This window comes from Schistocerca piceifrons, chromosome 3 (assembly GCF_021461385.2).
Source record: "Schistocerca piceifrons isolate TAMUIC-IGC-003096 chromosome 3, iqSchPice1.1, whole genome shotgun sequence".
NCBI classification, from domain to species: Eukaryota; Metazoa; Arthropoda; class Insecta; order Orthoptera; family Acrididae; genus Schistocerca; species Schistocerca piceifrons.
Window position 1 is genome coordinate 257,252,754 of NC_060140.1, and position 22,918 is coordinate 257,275,671.

A 22,918-nucleotide genomic window follows, 5' to 3' on the forward strand; every position below is an offset into this window, starting at 1 on the left:
AAGTTTCTAGGTGAGAGGGACGGTTGAACTTATAGTCGTTTTAATTTCGATTCTCTAATGTTATAAGTGATTTGCCGATTTTAATTCATTTTCTGCCACCATTTTCGCGGTTTTTTTAGCCTTTTCGGTTCTTTTCGTATGGTGCAGGTATTCAAGCGGACAGCACGCTGTAAGTCATTGCTGTACCACTCTCATTGTACAAAAAATTACAAACCAGGAGCGTTTCTGTAGCCTCTTCTGTTGGCAGAAGGCAATCTGTGAATATCATTAGGCCAAGACAGCCTCTTCTGGGGATACTGACAGTTTCGCGGAAGATGGGATGTGACCCGCTCCACAGCAATTGAACGGCGGGCTGTACATGGGTCTTACGATTCACTGTTCTTCAGAGATGGTGGGTCACTCTGACCTTCGTCATTCAGACTTACCTGACCATACCATGGCCCATGCATAAACTGAAACTAGTAGCAATTTACTAAAGCGTGATGTACTGTCATGATGTTACACTACCGATAAGCCAGTGACCCAGCAGAAAATTAAGCAGTCCTAGTGTGTTGTTTTTGCATCACAAGAACGCCTTAGCTCATTCTGCACAAGACATTGTTTCACATGCTGCTCCTTTGAGCTATCACGGAGCGAGGTGACGCAGTGGTTAACACACTGCACGAACCCCCCATGAACCATGGACCTTGACGTTGGTGGTGAGGCTTGCGTGCCTCAGCGATACAGATTGCCGTACCGTAGGTGCAACCACAATGGAGGGGTATCTGTTGAGAGGCCAGACAAACGTGTGGTTCCTGAAGAGGGGCAGCAGCCTTTTCAGTAGTTGCAAGGGCAACAGTCTGGATGATTGACTGATCTGGCCTTGTAACAATAACCAAAACGGCCTTGCTGTGCTGGTACTGCGAACGGCTGAAAGCAAGGTGAAACTACAGCCGTAATTTTTCCCGAGGGCATGCAGCTTTACTGTATGATTACATGATGATGGCGTCCTCTTGGGTAAAATATTCCGGAGGTAAAATAGTCCCCCATTCGGATCTCCGGGCGGGGACTACCCAAGAGGATGTCGTTATCAGGAGAAAGAAAACTGGCGTTCTACGGATCGGAGCGTGGAATGTCAGATCCCTTAATCGGGCAGGTAGGTTAGAAAATTTAAAAAGGGAAATGGATAGGTTGAAGTTAGATATAGTGGGAATTAGTGAAGTTCGGTGGCAGGAGGAACAAGACTTCTGGTCAGGTGACTACAGGGTTATAAACACAAAATCAAATAGGGGTAATGCAGGAGTAGGTTTAATAATGAATAGGAAAATAGGAATGCTGGTAAGCTACTACAAACAACATAGTGAACGCATTATTGTGGCCAAGATAGATACGAAGCCCACACCTACTACAGTAGTACAAGTTTATATGCCAACTAGCTCTGCAGATGACGAAGAAATTGAAGAAATGTATGATGAAATAAAAGAAATTATTCAGATTGTGAAGGGAGACGAAAATTTAATAGTCATGGGTGACTGGAATTCGAGTGTAGGAAAAGGGAGAGAAGGAAACATAGTAGGCGAATATGGATTGGAGGACAGAAATGAAAGAGGAAGCCGCCTGGTAGAATTTTGCACAGAGCACAACATAATCATAGCTAACACTTGGTTTAAGAATCATGAAAGAAGGTTGTATACATGGAAGAACCCTGGAGATACTAAAAGGTATCAGATAGATTATATAATGGTAAGAAAGAGATTTAGGAACCAGGTTTTAAATTGTAAGACATTTCCAGGGGCAGATGTGGACTCTGACCACAATCTATTGGTTATGACCTGTAGATTAAAACTGAAGAAACTGCAAAAAGGTGGGAATTTAAGGAGATGGGACCTGGATAAACTAAAAGAACCAGAGGTTGTACAGAGATTCAGGGAGAGCATAAGGGAGCAACTGACAGGAATGGGGGAAATAAATACAGTAGAAGAAGAATGGGTAGCTTTGAGGGATGAAGTAGTGAAGGCAGCAGAGGATCAAGTAGGTAAAAAGACGAGGGCTAGTAGAAATCCCTGGGTAACAGAAGAAATATTGAATTTGATTGATGCAAGGAGAAAATATAAAAATGCAGTAAGTGAAACAGGCAAAAAGGAATACAAACGTCTCAAAAATGAGATCGACAGGAAGTGCAAAATGGCTAAGCAGGGATGGCTAGAGGACAAATGTTAGGATGTAAGGCCTATCTCACTAGGGGTAAGATAGATACCGCCTACAGGAAAATTAAAGAGACCTTTGGAGAAAGGAGAAACACTTGTATGAATATCAAGAGCTCAGATGGAAACCCAGTTCTAAGCAAAGAAGGGAAAGCAGAAAGGTGGAAGGAGTATATAGAGGGTCTATACAAGGGCGATGTACTTGAGGACAATATTATGGAAATGGAAGAGGATGTAGATGAAGATGAAATGGGAGATACGATACTGCGTGAAGAGTTTGACAGAGCACTGAAAGACCTGAGTCGAAACAAGGCCCCCGGAGTAGACAATATTCCATTGGAACTACTGACGGCCGTGGGAGAGCCAGTCCTGACAAAACTCTACCATCTGGTTAGCAAGATGTATGAAACAGGCGAAATACCCTCAGACTTCAAGAAGAATATAATAATTCCAATCCCAAAGAAAGCAGGTGTTGACAGATGTGAAAATTACCGAACTATCAGCTTAATAAGTCACAGCTGCAAAATACTAACACGAATTCTTTACAGACGAATGGAAAAACTAGTAGAAGCCAACCTTGGGGAAGATCAGTTTGGTTTCCGTAGAAACACTGGAACACGTGAGGCAATACTGACCTTACGACTTATCTTAGAAGAAAGATTAAGGAAAGGCAAACCTACGTTTCTAGCATTTGTAGACTTAGAGAAAGCTTTTGACAATGTTGACTGGAATACTCTCTTTCAAATTCTAAAGGTGGCAGGGGTAAAATACAGGGAGCGAAAGGCTATTTACAATTTGTACAGAAACCAGATGGCAGTTATAAGAGTCGCGGGACATGAAAGGGAAGCAGTGGTTGGGAAGGGAGTAAGACAGGGTTGTAGCCTCTCCCCGATGTTGTTCAATCTGTATATTGAGCAAGCAGTAAAGGAAACAAAAGAAAAATTCGGAGTAGGTATTAAAATTCATGGAGAAGAAATAAAAACTTTGAGGTTCGCCGGTGACATTGTAATTCTGTCAGAGACAGCAAAGGACTTGGAAGAGCAGTTGAATGGAATGGACAGTGTCTTGAAAGGAGGATATAAGATGAACATCAACAAAAGCAAAACAAGGATAATGGAATGTAGTCTAATTAAGTCGGGTGATGCTGAGGGAATTAGATTAGGAAATGAGGCACTTAAAGTAGTAAAGGAGTTTTGCTATTTGGGGAGCAAAATAACTGATGATGGTCGAAGTACAGAGGATATAAAATGTAGGCTGGCAATGGCAAGGAAAGCGTTTCTGAAGAAGAGAAATTTGTTAACATCCAGTATTGATTTAAGTGTCAGGAAGTCATTTCTGAAAGTATTCGTATGGAGTGTAGCCATGTATGGAAGTGAAACATGGACGATAAATAGTTTGCACAAGAAGAGAATAGAAGCTTTCGAAATGTGGTGCTACAGAAGAATGCTGAAGATTAGATGGGTAGATCACATAACTAATGAGGAAGTATTGAATAGGATTGGGGAGAAGAGAAGTTTGTGGCACAACTTGACCAGAAGAAGGGATCGGTTGGTAGGACATGTTCTGAGGCATCAAGGGATCACCAATTTAGTATTGGAGGGCAGCGTGGAGGGTAAAAATCGTAGAGGGAGACCAAGAGATGAATACACTAAGCAGATTCAGAAGGATGTAGGTTGCAGTAGTTACTGGGAGATGAAAAATCTTGCACAGGATAGAGTAGCATGGAGAGCTGCATCAAACCAGTCTCAGGACTGAAGACCACAACAACAACACTCGAATTCTGGAGGACGACGGTTCAAACCCACGTCCGGCCATCCAGATTTAGGTTTTCCGTGATTTCCCTAAATTGCTCCAGGCAAATGTGGGGATTGTTACTTTAAAAGGGCACGGCTGATTTCTTTCCCCATCCTGGACACAATCCGAGCTTGTGCTCCGTCTCTAATGAACTCGATATCGAAGGGACGTTAAACCCAATGTTCCTTTCTTCTTTGAGCTATCAAATTTAGCCTGACTGCCCTACATATCTCCTGACCTGGCATCCAGTAGCTTTTTCCTCTTTTCTCGGATAGAGAGACCATTGTCTGTCTGGCACTTCCAGAATTCAGCGTGGAACAAGCCCTGAGCATAAAAAATGCGGACTTTTACTGTCGAGGTCTCTGCCAAGTCACCCACCCAACGTTGGGAAAAATTTGTCACATTGAAGAGCGAATTTTAACAGAATGAGCAACATCCTCAACAAGTATCCCTGTCGCAGTTTCATTTTTTCTGAGGCAATAATTAAAACGTCATTACTATTCCTCGGATACTCTGCAAGTCATCTTACAGTGTGTGGTGGAGTGTATTTCGAGTACCACTGTCTCTACCCGCATTCCTGTTTCAGTAACAATTGCTGCTAAGCCACTGTCAATTGTGTGATGGACACAACTATTCTCGTATTTGTGTGATGGACACAACTATTCTCGTATTGCTGTTGGTTATTGAAGTCACTGTAAACAGAGTTATGTTGTGAATCTGCAAAACAATAGCTTATAGACGAGGAAAATATGTGATTCATCTATGTAAGAACGAAGTTTTTGGAAAGGTACTTATGTGAGCAAATTAAGGATAATTTAGGCTGGACTTATAAGAAACGTATTTACCACATTTTGACGCTAATTTAGAGATTTTTCCAGATAGCAAAGGCGTATTAGTAACAACACTGATGCTCGTCTATTTAACTTAATATTAAGGCGGCTACATGTGATATATCAGAAGGCAAGGTGCTATAACGAATTTTTTACTAGTAAGTACATATGCACATTATGCAATACATTGTAAGATGTATTATAATTTTTATTTTTTAAATAATATATTATTAGTAACAGTTAATTTTTTCTTTATAATTAACAGGTTCCAGAAACTGGCCCATGTATATGACGCTATGTAATGATGTACCGTTAGCGTCACATATCACTAGGAGAATTTTTTTCATTTTCTGCCGCTATTTCGTGGTTATTTTGTGAATATTCTGGAGTGGTATGTTTTTGAAGGTAGCCTTGCGCTCACCACACTGTGTGTTCTGACTTCAGTAACGTTTCTATGGCCTCTTCTCGGCAGAAGGCAGTCTGTGAATACCGTTAGGTCAACAGGGCCTCCTCTGGGTTTATGGACAGTTTCACAGAAGTTGGGCAGCGACCCGCTCCACGGCTATTGAACGTGACGCAGGTGCCTGCACACCCTGTGGTCAGTGAATGCTGCAGCTAACCCACAGCCCCCAGAGAATAATTGAGCTTGACATTTTACGTTGCTGCACCCATGTAAAAGCATCACGTGCCGCTGCACGATCCGTCAAGCATGGAAGAGTCAGTTGCTGTAGTTCGAAAAATTTAGCTAAGCCAAAAGTATTGAATCACCCTGGGCAGTGTTCTTGCTGCATAAGATTGACCAATAAGGAAAACAATGCTGAGGCCCAATATTAGCTTCGTGTTTAAAAATGCGCATCTTGTATGCAAAAGGATGGAAGTATCATGTACTTTTACCTGCTTTGGAAATTTCGCAACAGTTCTCGCCCATTACATTAGCGACACCATGGAGTCCCCGCATCTATATAGAGTTTTCTGAAAGTACTGAAGTGAGGGCTGTGAAGTTGGATTCAGGGCATTTCCGCTCGGGCCGCTGCAGAGAGAGTCATCTCTAGCTGCTGTCTGGCGCTGATCGGGGCACTTTATCCGTATAGTGGAATGCAAGCCTCGCAGTTGCAGTTAACGCTATACTTATTGTGAGCAGCTCGTTACCTGCTCATTACTTGCTTACTTTCCTTTGCTTGGTTTAGTAACAATTTATGGCTTATTGTTGTAACGTTAACCTCGATTTCGTGATATGCAGATCTTGCTGCGCTTACTCCACTTAGTTTTCCACTCTTTTCGGTACCTCCCCTCTGTGTTAGTTAGCATCACTTTGTAATTTGATGTGAGTTCATTTTCATTGTGATTTATGTCGATTCTCAGAGCAAATAAACAACAGTTAATCTCAGTCTTCTCCTAGATTTCAAGATCCTTTAAACTGTCCTACAACTTGTCTTTGCTAGGCGACCCACTAAAAAATAAGTATAACACCTTGTACACCCAGTTACTTCGCTTCACAATGTCGCCGTGGTCCTCAAGTACCGTGGCCAACTAGCAACGGGCATTTCATTCCCTCATTCTGCGTCAGTTATTTCGTGACAACAATGAGCACTGCACTCGTTCATCTTGTGTTAGTACACGTTGGCTTCATTAACCAGGATCTAGAACTTCCGAAAGTTTATGGTGTACCAATTGAAATATCTCTTTCATCATTCTCTAATTTTATATTAAAGGACTTATAAGTAGACTTATGTGAGATGGGACAGCACGCTGGTTGACTCTCAAGAAATGTACGCTCTTGGATTTGTAACAGTAGAACATAGTGATAAGCAACGCCTCTCGTGTAACGTCCACCACGGATTTAGATGAGCATCACCGTTGCGCTTTAGTGTTTCTGGATCGAACACATGACGAAATGCACAGCTCTTTTTTGGATCTTCTCAAATTCGTCAATCAGTCCTACCTAGTAAGGTACCCTGACTGATCAAGAGCACTCAAGCATCGGTCGAACAAGGATTTCGTAAGCCGGCTGTTTCAGAGGCGGTCGACACTTTTTGAGGTTTCTTCTAATCAATGTCTCTGACGTCTGCCTTTCCTACGATCAGTTTTGTGCAGTCGTTCGGCCTTAAATCGCCTCATCCTCAAATACTAGAGAGGGCCAAAAAGCGAAAAATATTCTGAACTTGGAACAATGTTTTCTTCTTTTCTTCGTGGTAAAAAGAAAGGTAGGATACCAGTGTCTCGAAAAATAATCGAGTTAAAGGCCTCGGGAATCGGGAAGCTCTTAAAATACCACATACAAATTCCGTGCAAGTACTGCTTGATGCCGCAGGTTTGTGAGTACCGGGGCCTCTCTATAAGACAAATTATATCACTGGTACGGAGACAGTCATGAGATTTGAGATTTTACTGACAAGGAAAACTGACCTCCCCCCCCCCTCCCCTAAGTTTTAGCGGTAAAATGGCCCAGTGGATAGCCGTCAAAAACCGAACATGAAGCCGGCCGGGGTGGCCGAGCGGTTCTATGCGCTTTAGTCCGGAACCGCGCGACAGCTACGGTCGCAGGTTCGAATCCTGCCTCGGACATGGATGTGTGTGACGTCCTTAGGTTAGTTAGGTTTAAGTAGTTCTAAGGTATAGGGGACTGATGACCTCAGTCCCATAGTGCTCAGAACCATTTGAACCATTTGAACCGAACATGAAAACAAGAGGAAGCTATACTGAACTGTGAAAAAAGAAGCAAAATAGAAACAGCGGAAGGTCGAATCTCAACATGTGCAACACTGAGCGGCCTACAAGAACGACGGTGTCGTGGTGTGTGGTTGCGGCAGATCTGTGTTGAAAACTCTCTCGTGCCCCTTTTTTCACAAATTTATGAACTGTCTACCCGGTCATTGACGTGCCTGTTCTCTTTCTGTAGTCTTGCTATTGTCATACTATAAATTGGTTGTAGAATATGAGTCATGTGGTAAGAATATATTTCCGTCGCAAGTGAATGTAATGAATAGTGAGAGCAGACGAGATGCCTCTTAGATCTCTCACAGAAATGAAAACAACAAATAAATGGGTGTGAACTATGTTACAACAAAGGAAATCAAGAGTCAGAACTTCAAAAACGGAACGCAAGAGGCATGACATGTAGTACTTTTGTAGAACAAATAGGAGGTATGTACGTGTTGAGGTCCCTTCGTCACACGTTGCTGTTGCAAACGGACGTTACACCGCAATACAGACACAAATCTGAATCAGTGAACAGACACGTTAATGACCGGACGGACAGACACAATTCTGAGGGGAAAAAAAGGGACAGTGGAGCCCTGATCTCTCCTTTCGCTGCCCATCACCGTGGACTTCACGGTAATTCAAAATCGCTCGATATTGCTTATGTTGATCTTCGACCGTTCACTGTTTCTATTTCGCTTCTTTTTTCCACAGTTGAGGACGCCCTCTTCCTATTTTCAAGCTTCATCTGTTTTCAGTTTTTGACGGGTTATCCTATGAGTCTTCTTACCACTAAATCTGAGGAGACTGCGATGGTGAGTTTCTCTTGTGAGAATTTCGTCAACCTCCAGAGGGCTGCGCTCTTACCCTCCACACCAGATCGGAAACACCGACGGGAAGCTCGTCTCTTAGCGAAGGCCGAGCAATGCGGTAGTGGATTGTAGAAATATGAAAACTGTCTCATCAAGAACAACTGGATATTAAAAGCAAAGAATTACGTGTTGTTAGCAGTTACTGCAGAGGGAGGAAAACTAGTAGCCTTCCACTCCCTCCCCCTCCCCCCTTCCCGCCGTCCACAGCTCATGGTCTAGTGACTAGCGTAGCTGCCTCTGGATCACGGGGTCTCGGGTTCCATTCCCGGCCGGGTTGGGAATTTTCTCTGCCCAGGGGTTGGGTGCTTGTGTTGTCCTCATCATTTCATCATCATCATCACACATGTCAGTTGATTGAATTGAGTTAAAAGCTGGACTATGTAAAAATTGGGACGGGCGCTGATGGCCGCGCAGTTGAGCGCTCCACAAACCAAACATCATCATTCCCCCCCCCCTTCTAACACGCACTGACGGAAAAAAGTCGCAACACCATAAGAAAATTAATGTAGAGTAATTTAATTTCGGGAATACGTTTTTCTGCGTAACATATTTATTTACTTGAAAACTCTGAAAGATCACATATTAATGTAAGTGCGACATAAGCCACTGAAAACGTGAAATTCTGGTACATTAGTAATCAGTATAATCGTCAGAATGTTGCATGCAAGCATGCAAAAGTGCGTGCATTGTTTGTGCAGGTACCAGATGTCAGTTTGTGGGATGGAGTTAAATGTCTGTTGCAGTTGGTCGGTCAATACAGCGACGGTGCGTGCTTGTTGTAGCTGATGCAAGGCAACATCTCGACACTCTATAGAACAACTTGGGTTACAACAGCGGTATGTGGACGAGCGTTATCCTGTTGGAGAACACCCCCTGGAATGCAAATGCCTCTCAGGAATGGTAGCGGAAAAGGTCGAACCATCAGACTGACGCACACAAATGCAGTCATGATACGAGAATGCTCCTGCTGTCATACGAAATTACACACCAGAGCATAAATCCAGGGTGATGGCTGGGTGTTGTGTGCTGTCCTTAGGTTAGTTAGGTTTAAGTAGTTCTAAGTTCTAGGGGACTGATGACCATAAATGTTAAGTCCCATAGTGCTCAGAGCCATTTTGAACCATAAATCCAGGTGTAGGATTATTGAGTCTGGCAGGCATCCTCGAAGTAATCAATTTGTGACAATCCGTTGTGTCACTGTGTTGCCAATTTCTGCTCGATTTGCTGCTGCAGACGCATTACGATGAGCCACATCCATACTCTGAACACGATGCTCTTCACTCACTGTAGTTCAAAATGGCCGTCCGGAGCCCGGGCATTTTGCGACCGTACATTCTTGTGACCACCGCTACCAGCAGTCACGTGCAGTGTCTACATTCCTGCCAAGTCTTTCTGCAGTATCGCAGAAGAACATCCAGCTTCTCGTAGCACTACTACAGCACGTCGTTCAAACCCAGTGAGGTGTCGATAATGGCGTCTTTGTCACTTTAAAGGCATTCCTGGATAACATCAACTCACCACGTTCAATCTCAAAGGCAATTGACGCTCAAAGCCGTAATAGAGTGTGCGTAAAACTAATCTGATTTACATCCTCATAGTGGCGCTACTAGCGCTGCTCTCAAACGACTGGTGTGAAATTTGATTAGACATCTTTCAGATGTAGAAACACGCCTACCAACTTCCGTTTATGTCGCACAAGTCCTTGGTGCTGCGATTTTTTTCCCGTCACTGTAGTAGAAAAGGGTAGAAATTTTCCCAAGTAAAATTATTCTAAGTGGTAGGCGTTCACTGTCAAAGAAAAGACTGGATGACGACAGAATTAATGATGGACCGCCCAGCTACTATTTATACTCGCAGACCTAATACATGCCTTTAAATGTCTCCTTATACCTGAAGGAAAGACTAAAGGTATGGCTTCAAAACTACAGGTTCTTACTGTCCTCGTAAACAATCGGTTTAAAAACCACCTCCCAACACATAGGCTTGTAGAAGGGGATCTTCTACCCACTTCATCGTGCAAGATTAAGAAGTTATTGATCAGTCCTATGTGTGTGTGGATTCTCTCGTCACGTGTATGGGATATATAAACTTTTCCTCACTGAGTTTCTCTAGTTTTTACCTCCTCGAAATAATGGGTTTCCATAATGTAGCTTGTGTTCGACCCAATGGAGGAATAATTATGACTGTAAAAGTAAAGCAATCCGGACTTATAACGAGAAGCACGCTATATGGACACTAGCGCACATTTTGCTGTGTCTTATGGGGTATGAAAAAAGACACAGAGACAGGCAAAGTATCTTTTAGACAGAAAATAAATTTTAGGAAATAATATTGCTTACCCAGTGGAATAACTAGTTGGTAGGCTATTACTAAGTACAGCTAATGCTGCCTGTAGCCTACATTGCGAGATAAACAAAAGTGTGTTTCCAGAAGTTTTGTCAGTGATGAATATTTTGAAACGTGGTAGTGTAGACTAATTGGAATAAAACTGTCAATGTAATATGAGTCCAATATTTATTGGTTTCAGATATGCAGCTGTTAGAACGTAACCCAAACAAATACCCACACAAGGTTCTAAGCAAAGGCAAAAGATTAAGTTCAAAGTCGATTTTCATAAATTACAACACTAACTTCTATGCACTTTCAGTTTCTCTTGAAAACGCATCGAGTAGCTCTTCGGCAGGTCGTCTTGTGGTTCTTTTATCACAGAAACAATATTCATAATACAAACTGTTAGTTCGTCTCCTGTGTTTTGGTTTTGTTTATAGACTTCGTCTTTCTACCATCCATACAGGCAAAAAGTTTCGTTGACATTAGTGTCCAAGAAACGTCACCATTTCTGCCGACCCATCTTCTGGAGAATACAGATGATGTCACCTGATGACTAGAATCTGCAGGGGCCCCGACATGCTGGAAGAATATATGGCGCTACGTAGGCGGGAAAAGTCTTTTCCAGTAATGCTGAAAGCTAGTCTCCGTGTTATTAACAGTGTTGCCTTCATAAAAGAACAGCAAGATGGCTTCAGAAGAGCTACACGTGATGTTTTCAAGAGAATTTGGAATTGTCTTGAAGTCGAAGGTGGAATTTATTAAAATCAAGTTTTACCATTGTCACTTCAAAAGAAATGTACACCACTAAATTCAAAAGTCCAACATTTTTCTACATCTTTGCTGTTCACGGAGATCATAGAAACGGTCTTCCTGCTTGCAGTCAAATTCAGTTCAACTTGTTTCCGCAAAGAGCGTTGTCGTAGCACTCGGCCAAGACGGCTGCTTTACTTTAAGTTCGTCTGAAGCTACACAGAGTTCTGTACGAAGAAATGGGACACTTTCAGAGTCTTTACTGGTCTCATACAGACATTCTTTTATGTATATAGACTGAAGCGGTGAGTTAAAATTTGTACCAAAATCCGGGAATCGAACACGGGTTTCCTCCTTAATAGGCACGTAAGTTAGCCACTAAGCCACGTTGCCACAGGGTGAATTTAGCTGGGACGGCAGTAAGAATTAGGATTGAGGAGGGACACGTACCAGGGTAATCCGTGCTGTTGTCCGAATTGCTGTGCCAAGGTGGCTTAGTGGCTAACGCACCTGCCTAGCAAGCAGGAGACCCGGGTTCGATTCCCAGCTTTGGTACAAATTTTCACTCTCCGCTCCATTTGTATAAATTAAAACAGAGTTCGGTGTTGTGAAAACGAGACAGTGGCAAATATTCACACAAGACTGAAGAATGCGTTGATCGCAGGTACAGTTAGTCGTTGCGCAAGCAGTTTATCTGAGGAAAGTAGACTTGATGACACTCTAAACCTCCCGCGCAACAGCAACCCGAGTACTGCACAGGCTTCCGACAATGTGCAGCATGTTCACATCATGATTTTGGCTGACAAACGGATAACAGTTAACGAACTGTCAATCCGAAACGAAGTAGGAGAGGCGAGTGTGTGCAGAATATTGAGACAGTTTAAGCTGAAAAAGGTTTGCAAGAAGTGGGTTCCAAGAATGTTGAGCCGGTCGCGGTGGTCTCGCGGTTCTAGGCGCGCAGTCCGGAACCGTGCGACTGCTACGGTCGCAGGTTCGAATCCTGCCTCGGGCATGGATGTGTGTGATGTCCTTAGGTTAGTTAGGTTTAAGTAGTTCTAAGTTCTAGGGGACTGATGACCACAGCAGTTGAGTCCCATAGTGCTCAGAGCCATTTGAGAGCCAAGAATGTTGACGGTTACCCACAAAGAAGCTGGAAAGAATCGTTCAGCGAATTTTTGGAACAGTACGAGAATTCTGGAGACGACTTCCTTGCAAGAAATCTGACAGGAGATGAAACCTTGTTACATCCTTTTGAACCAGAGACGAAATGGCATCATGCAAACTCGCTTTAGTAGAACGAAATGAAAACTGCCCCGTCTGCATGAAACACGATGGCTATATTTATTTTTTAGTACTGTTCCTTGTGGACGAGCCACAAGAAAGCGCTGTCAGTTCTGATCCGTATGTGGTTATCCTAAAAAAAAAGAAAAAACAAGAAAACAACTACCGCGACTACAGAGTTTGGGTGGACAAAACTGACACACCCATTCTACAATCCTGATTCTCGGTAAATTGAATAAACTCCTTCGTGGAATGACATTTGAAAACACTTCTATGTGAAGACTATTTAAGTAGTTAGTTCCATGTTCAGTAGATCATCTGAACGATTGTTTCATATAAATGATGTGGAGCAAGTCCGTTAACACCTAGACATAATATACGATTAGTGTCAGAGTAAATTAAGACGTTATGTTTTAGTCATTCTCATGGCAGTACACTCAGAACAAGTGTTTTTTTTTCAAGCTACCAGTTTTTAAATAAAATTTCGTCCATGAAACAGGAGGAGTGGTCCAGTAGAAATGATTTTAGGTTATGTTTAAAACTTGTTTTCCTACCTGGCAGAGAATTTATGGCATAGGATAAATGACGAAAAAGTTTAGTTCCTGCATACTTAACGCCTTTCTGGGCCAATGACAGCTTTAAGAGGGTAATTTTTCCACTACTATCGTAGGTATTGATATCGCTACTTTTCTCATTTTGTGACGGATTATTTATGATGAATTTCATAAGCGAATATATTTACTGTAATGCAGTTACAAGCCCAACTCCCTCAAGAGAACCTACGTGACGACAGCACGTGAACAAGAGTTATTCTTACTGCTCCCTTTTGCGCAATCAATACTTTCTTTCTAACTGATGACTTAACCCATAAAATTATTCTCTAAGACATTACTGATTGGAAATATGCACAATGTGTCAGAAGATTGATTTGTTTGTTTCCAGTCATACAGAAAGCAACAGTAGCTGAACGTAATTGATTGAGAAACTCAAAACTATGCTTCTTCCAATTCAAAGTTTTCACCAATATGCATACCCAGAAATCTGGAGCTTTCTACCCAATATGCTGACTCCTTCTCATGTGCTACATCAGTTACTGCGTGTTTTCTCAACAAATATGGTGAGACCATTTCCAGAGAACTACCCAATAATTCTTTGAAAAATTTCATTAACAATCTCTTCTATTGCTTTCTCTCTAACGGGTTTTATTGTGACACTAGTACGTTTGAAGAAAGTACCTATTTTGCTTGCTGAATATTAAGTGGAAGGTCATTCACATATATAAGTGAACGGGAGTGGAGCCAAAATTGCACCCTGTTGGACTGACTTTGTCATTTCTCCCCAGTCACTAAAATTTTCTATCTTTCCCACACTGTCTGAATTACGCATTACATTTTTTCCCCTCCTGTTTGTGAAGTGTGATTCAAACCAACTGTGTGTAAAGCCATAAGTTCCAAAAAGCTTAACTTTTTCTAAGAATTTAACCTGCCCTGTACAATCGAAAGCCTTGGGAAGAAACAGAAATACTAACTGGCTAAATTTGTTTATTTAAGGTTAGTAATATTTTGTAGGTAAATGTGTAAATAGCATTCTCAGTTGAGTAACTCATCCGGAATATGCTACTAAATCTTTTCTACTTCAGTTTGCAACTAGTTTTCGTCACATAATTTTTTCGATTATTTTGGAAAAAATATGTCAGTTAAGAAATTCGACGATCATTGTTTGAAGTCTTTCTTGTCACCTTTGTTATATCCAGGCATAACAGTTTCAAATTTTGACCTCCCTGGAAAAATTCCCGTGCCAGTGATGGATTAGATATGTTACTAACGACACAATTTATTAAGTTAGAACAACTTTCCAGGCTGTTAAACTGAGGCTCAAACGTCTAGTACTGACTTCTATCGAGCAGCTATACAGGTCTTAGTTTCACGGTGGCGTACTGCAGTTGAGAGGGACGGAGATTTAGTGTAAAAATGACACTTTGTCTCTCAAGAATGTCAAGTTGTAAAAGTGTCGAAGGTATATAAAATAAATAGAATGTTTAATAAAAACATTGTGGATTTCTTTTGGATTGACGCTCATATGTAAATCATCTGCCTTTGTTGAGCACCCTCTGTGATGATTTGTTTGGATTACTTTCTATCAACCGTATCCCTGTAATCAATAAAAATTGTATACATTTCACAATGAGGTGACAAATAGTCATGGGATAACAAAATGTACACACACAGATGGCGGTAGTATCGCGTTCGCATGGTACAAAAGGGCAGTGTATAGGCGGAGCTATCATTTGCACTCATGTATTCCATGCGAAACGGTTTCAGACGTGATAACGGCCGAACGACGGGAATTAACAGGCTTTGAAGACGGAATAACAGTTAGAGCTTGCACATGCGACATTTCATTTCGGAAATCGTTAGGGAATTCAGTGTTCCGACATCCAGATGACAAGAGGGTGTCGATAATACCAAACTTCAGGCATTACCTGTCACCGCGAAAAACGCAGTGACCGACTGCCTTCACGTAACGACAGGCAGCAGTGGCATTTGCGTAGAGTTGTCAGTTCTAACACACAAGCAACACTGCTTGAAATATCCGCAGAAATCAATGTAAGACGTAAGACGAGCGTATGCGTTAGGACAGTGCGGCGAAATTTGGCGTTAATGGGCTATGGCAGCAAACGACCGGAGTGAGTGCCTTTGCTAACAGCACGGTATCGCCTGCAGTGCCTCTCCTGGGCTCATGACCAAATCAGTTGGACAACGTCACAAGGTCAGATGAGTCCCGGCTTCAGTTGGTAAAAGCTGATGGTAAGGTTCGTGTGTGGCGCTGGCTCCTCAAAGCCATACACCCAAGCTGTCAACAAGGCACTGTGCAAGCTGGTGGTGGCCCCATTATGTTGTGGGCCGTGTTTAAATGGACTGGATTGGTTCCTCTGTTCTAACTGAACCGATGGTTGACTCGAAATGGTTAAGTTGGTCTACTTGGAGACCATTTTCAGTCATTCATGGACTTCGTGTTCCCAAAAAAAGTGGAATTTTTATGGACGACAATGCGCCATGTCAGTGGGCCTCAACTGTTGACGATTGGTTTGAAGAACATTCTGAACAGTTCGAGCTAATGATCTGGCCACTCATCGAACATATATGGGACGTAATCTAGATGGCAGTTCGTGCATAAAATCCAGCGTCGACAACACTTTCGCAGTCATGGACGGCTATAGAGCCAACACGACTCAGTACCTCTGCAGAGGACTTCGAACTACTCCTTGAGTCCATGCGACGTCGAGTGCTGCACTACGCTGAACAAAGGGAGATCAGTCACGATATTTTGTCACCTCAGAGTATGTGGAATGTTTTACTCAATCGAGCCCATAATAGTATCACCTCGTAAAATATTTACTACTTACACTTCCTGAAACACAGCGTATACTAATCTTGCAGGAACCTGGGCACTGACCTTGACCTCGTTGCAGACCTCGAAGCGCGAGTCCTTGCGCACGAGCGCCTCGAACGCCTTGGCGAGCTCGATGTGGTGCCTGATGTAGGCCTGCAGGCCGCTGATGCCGTACGAGCGCAGCACGAACCACAGCTTGAGCGAGCGGAAGCGGCGCGACAGCGGCACGCCCCAGTGGCGGTAGTCGATGGTGGCGTCCGAGTAGCCGTGCTGCAGGTACAGCGGGTCCACCACGAGCGCCGACGTCAGCCGGATGCGGTCGCGCACCCACATGGTCGAGCAGTCGAAGTTGACGAGCAGCCACTTGTTGGGGTTGGTGTTGAACGAGTCGGCGTACTCGATGCCGCGCAGCAGCGGCTTCAGCTCGGGGCAGATGAAGGCGTTGCCGGCGTACGCGCCGTCCACGTGCAGCCACACACACGGGAAGCTGCGGCACACCGGCCCGATCTCCTGCAGGTCGTCGAACGAGCAGCACGACGTCGTGCCCAGCGTCGTCGACACGAAGAATGGGATGTGGCCCAGCGCCTCGTCCTCCTCCATCGCCTGCACACACGGACCCAAAATGTGCTCGCTCAAACGTGTCAGAGGTAGAATTTGTAATGGATCTGGGAGATGTGTTATTTTCTACCGGATATGACGATACCAAATCTAATGAGGGAAGTTGTAAATGTTTTCTTATATTTTTATCAGAATATTTTTTGTGAATTGTAATTTGCCTAATTTTATGCTAATTTGCTTATATGTTCGAAAGTGACAGCATATTGATTAATCTTAGTAGATGTGACGAATAATATCAAAGAGACTGGTTACAAGTGGAAGCTTGTGTGTTGTGTGAAATGTCTTTGACGCTGGAGTCGTCTCTGGCCGTAGTCAGTCGGCAGTGAACACTCGGTGTGTGACGGTGGAACAATGTACAGGTCCCCGTTATAATAATTTGCAAGTGACCAGCAAAAATGAGTTATTCTACTACTTTTTTATATAAACCTCAAGAAGGAAGCACATTCGGAAAAATGGCATTTGAAGCACCAAAACTGAGGCAAACGCATTGACCCAGGACATTTCCGCAGCCGACGAAACAGCATCATGAAATCATACATCCACTAGACGACTGAAGCCAGGGCAAAAAAGTCAAATATCATCTTATAAACATCCACGTAAAAGTGAGTACTGTCACGAAATATGCTAAATTCAAGTACATAAAAATAGTGAGCATATTTCAAGCTGCTCTTCATCAATGCGATGATTCGGAAGCTTTGGTATACTACATAAATGATGAAGTAAATGGTAGAATTACTGGTACTATTGGTAGCATTAGTCGCGAAAGAAACGTAAATGAATGTGAGAGAGAGAAACTGGGAACCGACGACTTCGCTTTGTTTTTGTCTGTTTGGTCGTTTTGCGCATAAATAGAACCATTCATCATTTAGTGTCAGTCCATTCTGTATTTTAGATCCTTACAAAATATAACATGCACTTCGTACGAAAAAAAAATTAGCTGCTTGCTTACATTCTGCGATTTAAAAAAAATCAGAACAATTACTTTTGATACAAGTGCAGTTTACATGCACAAACATAGAAAAATGTATATGATTATTGTTGTTGCTATGTACACAATATCAAATTCTTCATCGTGATCAAAGGCAAGAGTTTCCTTTTATAATTCGTAAGTGCGAAAGCTGTTTGGCGATAACAGACACGTGTTTTTATATAAGCTCAACGAACTATTAAAGTAATGTTTGATATGTGATTCTTCAGTTTCTCCCGGCGTATTTGTTGCTCGAACAGTCCACGGGTACTAAAAACACTAGTACACAGGACGCGCAGCATCTCAGACGCAGAGAATCTGCCCCAGGAATTGGAACACCTTAAAACCGTGTTCCGAAAAAACGGGTACTCGGAATGGCAGATTAGACGCGCTCTCCGTCCCACCACCACAGCACACCCTGCGGAAACGGATGAAGTCACGGAAGAAGAGGTAGCCACGGCCTTTATTCCGTACAATGGCGCACTATCGGAGAAAATCGGCCATATAATAAAGAAACACCGAGTTAAAACCGTCTTTTGTCCGCCCAATAAAACACGGGCATTACTGGGAAGTGTGAAAGATAACTTCGGTTTGAGGAACGACGGCATATACCAAATTCCCTGTGAGTATGGGAACACTTATATCGGACAAACAGTACGCACAATCGAAGATCGTTGCCAAGAACATCAGAGGCACACTCGACTGAAATATCCAAATAAGTCGGCGGTAGCAGAGCACTGTTTGTCCGAGAAACACGAGGTGGATTATGAGCGTACCAAGATCCTGTCTCAGACCTCTAAATATTGGGACAGCGTTATAAGGGAAGCTATCGAAATTCGCACCAGGGAAGATCTTATCAACCGAGATTGCGGCTACAATCTCAGCAAGGCTTGGGAGCCGGCATTGAATGTAATTAAGAAGACTCTCATCAAGAAGTACGAACTTGCGACCAGGGCGGACGAAGCAAGCACATCGACGCTACGACAGATTCCGACGCCCACGTCTACGCGACCGCCGGCGCGCGGGCACGGACGGCGAAGAGAGCGGCCCGCGAGGGGAGGGGATTTAAATCGGGCGCCCGCCCTTAGGAGCTCAGTTCGTCAGCGCACCTGACGATGGCGACATGTCTGATCGCCGAAATATTGTGCCCGTTGGACAGTATGAACCGGCAGTATACCCGTGAACTGTTAGAGCAATGTTTGATATGTTTCTGTATTGCATTTATTTCTATTTTTCGAATTAACTGCGTTTTCTAGGCCTATATAATAAATCTGTATTTATTTTTCGTACAATATTCATCTGTTTCACATTATAAATCCACTATTTTCGAATAAAACCTGGCCTAAAGTATGACAATTTTGATTTTGCTGTAACTACTGTTTACAGGACGTAGCTACGTAAGACAAAAATATTCCACAGGTTACGTGGTGCTTTGTATATCCGACGTAGTACATGGTTCAACGCTTCCAGTTTCTACGGGAATTTAGCAGAACACTGACTGCGTACGCAAAAAAGGCTATAGTAGTGAGTTAACTCCCGATAGTTATGCAACACGCGTAACGTACAGGCAACGTAATTACGATCTTAACAGACCAAAGCTACTAGGAAAGATACCGTAGTCTACGCTCACTTACGGTAGTCTACAGTAGCCTACGGTAGTTTTACAATTCTAAACAAAGACAAATGCATCTTTATCTACATCCAAGCCACCTCGCGGTGTGTGGTGGAGGGTACTTTGTGTAACACTGGTTCGCTGGATAAACGATTACCGGTAGGACTCTGTATATGCTCTAATCTCTCTAATTTTACCTTCATTGTCCTTTAGCAAGATATGCATAGATGGAAACAATATATTTGTTGCTCTTCCAGGAATGTACACTCTCGAAACTATCAAGTACACGATACTGTGATGCAGAACACCTGTTTTACTACTGCAGTTGGTTGATCATTTCCAAGATGCTTCCTTGTCTACTAAACGAATCTGTAACGAAATGTGCTGCTCTTCTTTAGGTCCTCTCTACTTTCTCTATCAATCCTATATGGTACGCATCCCATAGCGACGAGCAACATTCAGGTATTAGTCGAACGACGGTTTTGTAAGCTCCGCCCTTTCTTGATTGAACACATTTTCTAAGCTTGCTTCCAATCATTCTCAGCCTGACATCTGGCTTTCCCGCCATGAGCGTCACGTAGTTCAAATGGTTCAAATGGCTCTGAGCACTATGGGACTCAACTGCTGAGGTCATTAGTCCCCTAAAACCTAGAATTAGTTAAACCTAACTAACCTAAGGACATCACAAACATCCATGCCCGAGGCAGGATTCGAACCTGCGTCACGTAGTCGTTCGACGTTAAATCACTCCGTATGCATAGTCCTCGGCATTTTATGGAAGTAACTGCTTCCAGAGATTGTTCTGCAATCGTGTAATCATACAAGAAAGGGTATTTATATCTATAATTTCGCAATATGACACATTTGTCTACCTTGAGAGTCAATTTCCAGTCTCTTTATCTAATGTCAATCTTCTGCAGGTCTTCCTACATCTTGTTACAGTTTTGTCGCGTTCCGACTTCATTGTATGCAAGAGCATCATCTATTGAAAGCCTCATGGAACCTCCGACGTTATATACCAGGTCATTTGTATATACTGTGGAAAGTACTGGTTCTGTAATACCCCCTTGTCAATTCTACGTACGTCTGAAGACCTCTCCCTTGGGAATGATACGCTGCGTTCTCTTTGCTAGAAACCCCTCAATCCAATCACACAGTTGGCTCGATATTTCGTACACTCGTAATTTCTTCATTACATAAAAATGCGGTACTTTGGCGAATGCCTTACGGTAGTCATCGAACACTACATCTACCTGCGCCGTTATCAGCCACCTTTTGGGTCTCTTGGACGAACAGACCGAGCTGGGTTTCACACGATCGTTGTTTTCGAAACACGTTGATTCCTTCAGAGGATTTTCGGTCTCTAGAAATGCCATAATACGCGAGCATAAAAAGTGTTCCAAAACTACACAACACAGCGACATTGGCCGGCCGGAGTGGCCGTGCGTTTCTAGGCGCTACAGTCTGGAACCGAGCGACCGCTACGGTCGCAGGTTCGAGTCCTGCCTCGGGCATGGATGTGTGTGATGTCCTTAGGTTAGTTGGGTTTAATTAGTTCTAAGTTCTAGGCGACTGATGATCTCAGAAGTTAAGTCGCATAGTGGTGAGAGCCATTTGAACCACTTTTTTTTTGAACAGCGACGTTAGAAACATATTTTCACACTTTTGTGCGACTGTTCGCCGTTCGATGATACTTCTTTGCGGTTTTTTTAATCCTCTAGAGACCTACGGTGGTGTACTGCTAGAGGAGGGGCAAATTCTTTCGTATGCTCTATGTAGGATCGTATCGGTATCCCATCAGCACCAGTGGCCTTCTCTCTGTTAATCGATTTCAGTTGCTTTACTACCCAACGGTCACTTATTCTGATATCAACCATTTTGTCGTTCATGCGCTGAATTAAAGGAGGTATCAAATTGCGATCGATTCTGCGAAATAGTTTTGGAAAAAGAGGTCTTGTATTTCGGTCTTTTCTGAATCGTCCTCCGTTTCAGTGCTACTTTGGTCACGGAGTGTCTGGACAGATGGCCTAGATCTTTTTACTGTTTTAAAAAAAATGGTTCAAATAGCTCTAAGCTCTATAGGACTTAACTTCTGAGGTCATCAGTCCCCTAGACTTAGAACTACTTAAACCCAACTAACCTAAGGACATCACACACATCCATGCCCGAGGCAGGATTCGAACCTGCGACCGCAGCAGCAGCGCGGTTCCGGACTGAAGCGCTTAGAACCGCTTGGCCACAGCGGCCGGCTACTGTTTTAATATAAGATAAAAGCTTCTTAGGATTTTCTATCAAGTCAGTAGAAGAATTTGCTTAACATACCCAAGTAAAAGCTGGCTTTGTTGACGAGATATGTGTCGAAGGAAAAAGGCGTGGATTAAATTTTTTTCCGACGCCACAATCATTGCAGCAACAGGACAAATTGTACTTTGACAAGGGAATGCAATTCGGCCGTCCGCTTTTTAATGGAACAGTCTAATTGTTCACCTTAAGTGAGTTCGTAAAACTGCGGAAAATCCAGATCTCGATGGCCAGACCTGGTTTTTAAAACAATTCTTCTCGAATGTCAGTTCAGTGCCTTAATCATTGTGCTGCAGCACTCATCGTGACAATGTGTTCCATACAGTGATCATCAAATTGGCGACTGACAAGCCTCCTTGAAAGCCATTTTACTCAGAAGCTCCTTATTTCCTTATAGAGTGATCTAGCCTCACCTCACCACCTGCGTGCAGTATATTTAATCTGGAGCATTCCACACTCTCCTCCAAATGCAATCCCACAAGATCGGAAATTATATTGCAATCCGATTCATCAATGTTCGTCTGCATCCAGTAGGTAACCATGTCACACTATCTGTAAGCAGAGTTCTGCAACACATGAAACTCTTGAAGCAAGCCTTACACTCTAACAACCAAGTCCACATCATCTTCACGGCTTACTTAAAACATCTCATCAACCCCCCCCCCCCTCCAGTCATTCTTTACTATCCCATCTCTAATGACAGAGCTGTCTACGGTACGTTTAACTCTAACATTCCTTTCTTCTTTCTTCCCTTCTTTCCTAATCCATTCTTGAAATTTACAGCCCAAGAACTCCTCTCTCCCATATCTAATAAACACATAAAAAGCGTATTCTGCACAACTAAATCCGTGATTTTACTACCTGACCTTACTATCTCCGTATCCTTCCCCTACATCAGTGCTGCTTCTCGTTCTTTAGTTTCTCCTATTGTTTCCCTTCCGTAGACTCCAGCGCCACAACACGTAACTACAGATCTCCCATTCTAAACATTTCACTCAGTTTCAACACCACAATCGCTATTTCAGTACAACTATCTAACTTCTTCCCAATTCGTAACTCTTTGGTACAGATCATTCACTGCATCCATCAGTTCATCTATCATCTGCGCAGTTTGCATCACCATTGTAAAATAGCAGTAATAAACACAGTAACTATATCAATACTTTTACAGCAACCTATCCTAAACATGTACATCACATAAATCATATAAATGCAATGAGTTTTAAGTAAATTATAATGATTTTATTCTTGTAAAATCCAAGCACGAAGTATGAAAATTTGGTTGT

The 22,918-nt window shown here is 42.9% G+C and overlaps 1 protein-coding gene and 1 non-coding gene across 2 annotated transcripts in view; one reads left to right on the forward strand and one right to left on the reverse strand.

The window, feature by feature from the left end:
* The window catches only part of LOC124788566 (aromatic-L-amino-acid decarboxylase), a 303,259-nt gene that overhangs the window by 201,165 nt on the left and 79,176 nt on the right, over nt 1-22,918 (reverse strand). The window contains exon 6 of the mRNA XM_047255837.1: nt 16,198-16,737. Coding sequence (XP_047111793.1) covers nt 16,198-16,737 — 540 coding nt within the window. The remainder of the gene's footprint in view (nt 1-16,197; nt 16,738-22,918) is intronic.
* On the forward strand, nt 11,944-12,015 carry Trnaa-agc. The gene has a single exon. It is a non-coding gene; the product is annotated as a tRNA-Ala (tRNA).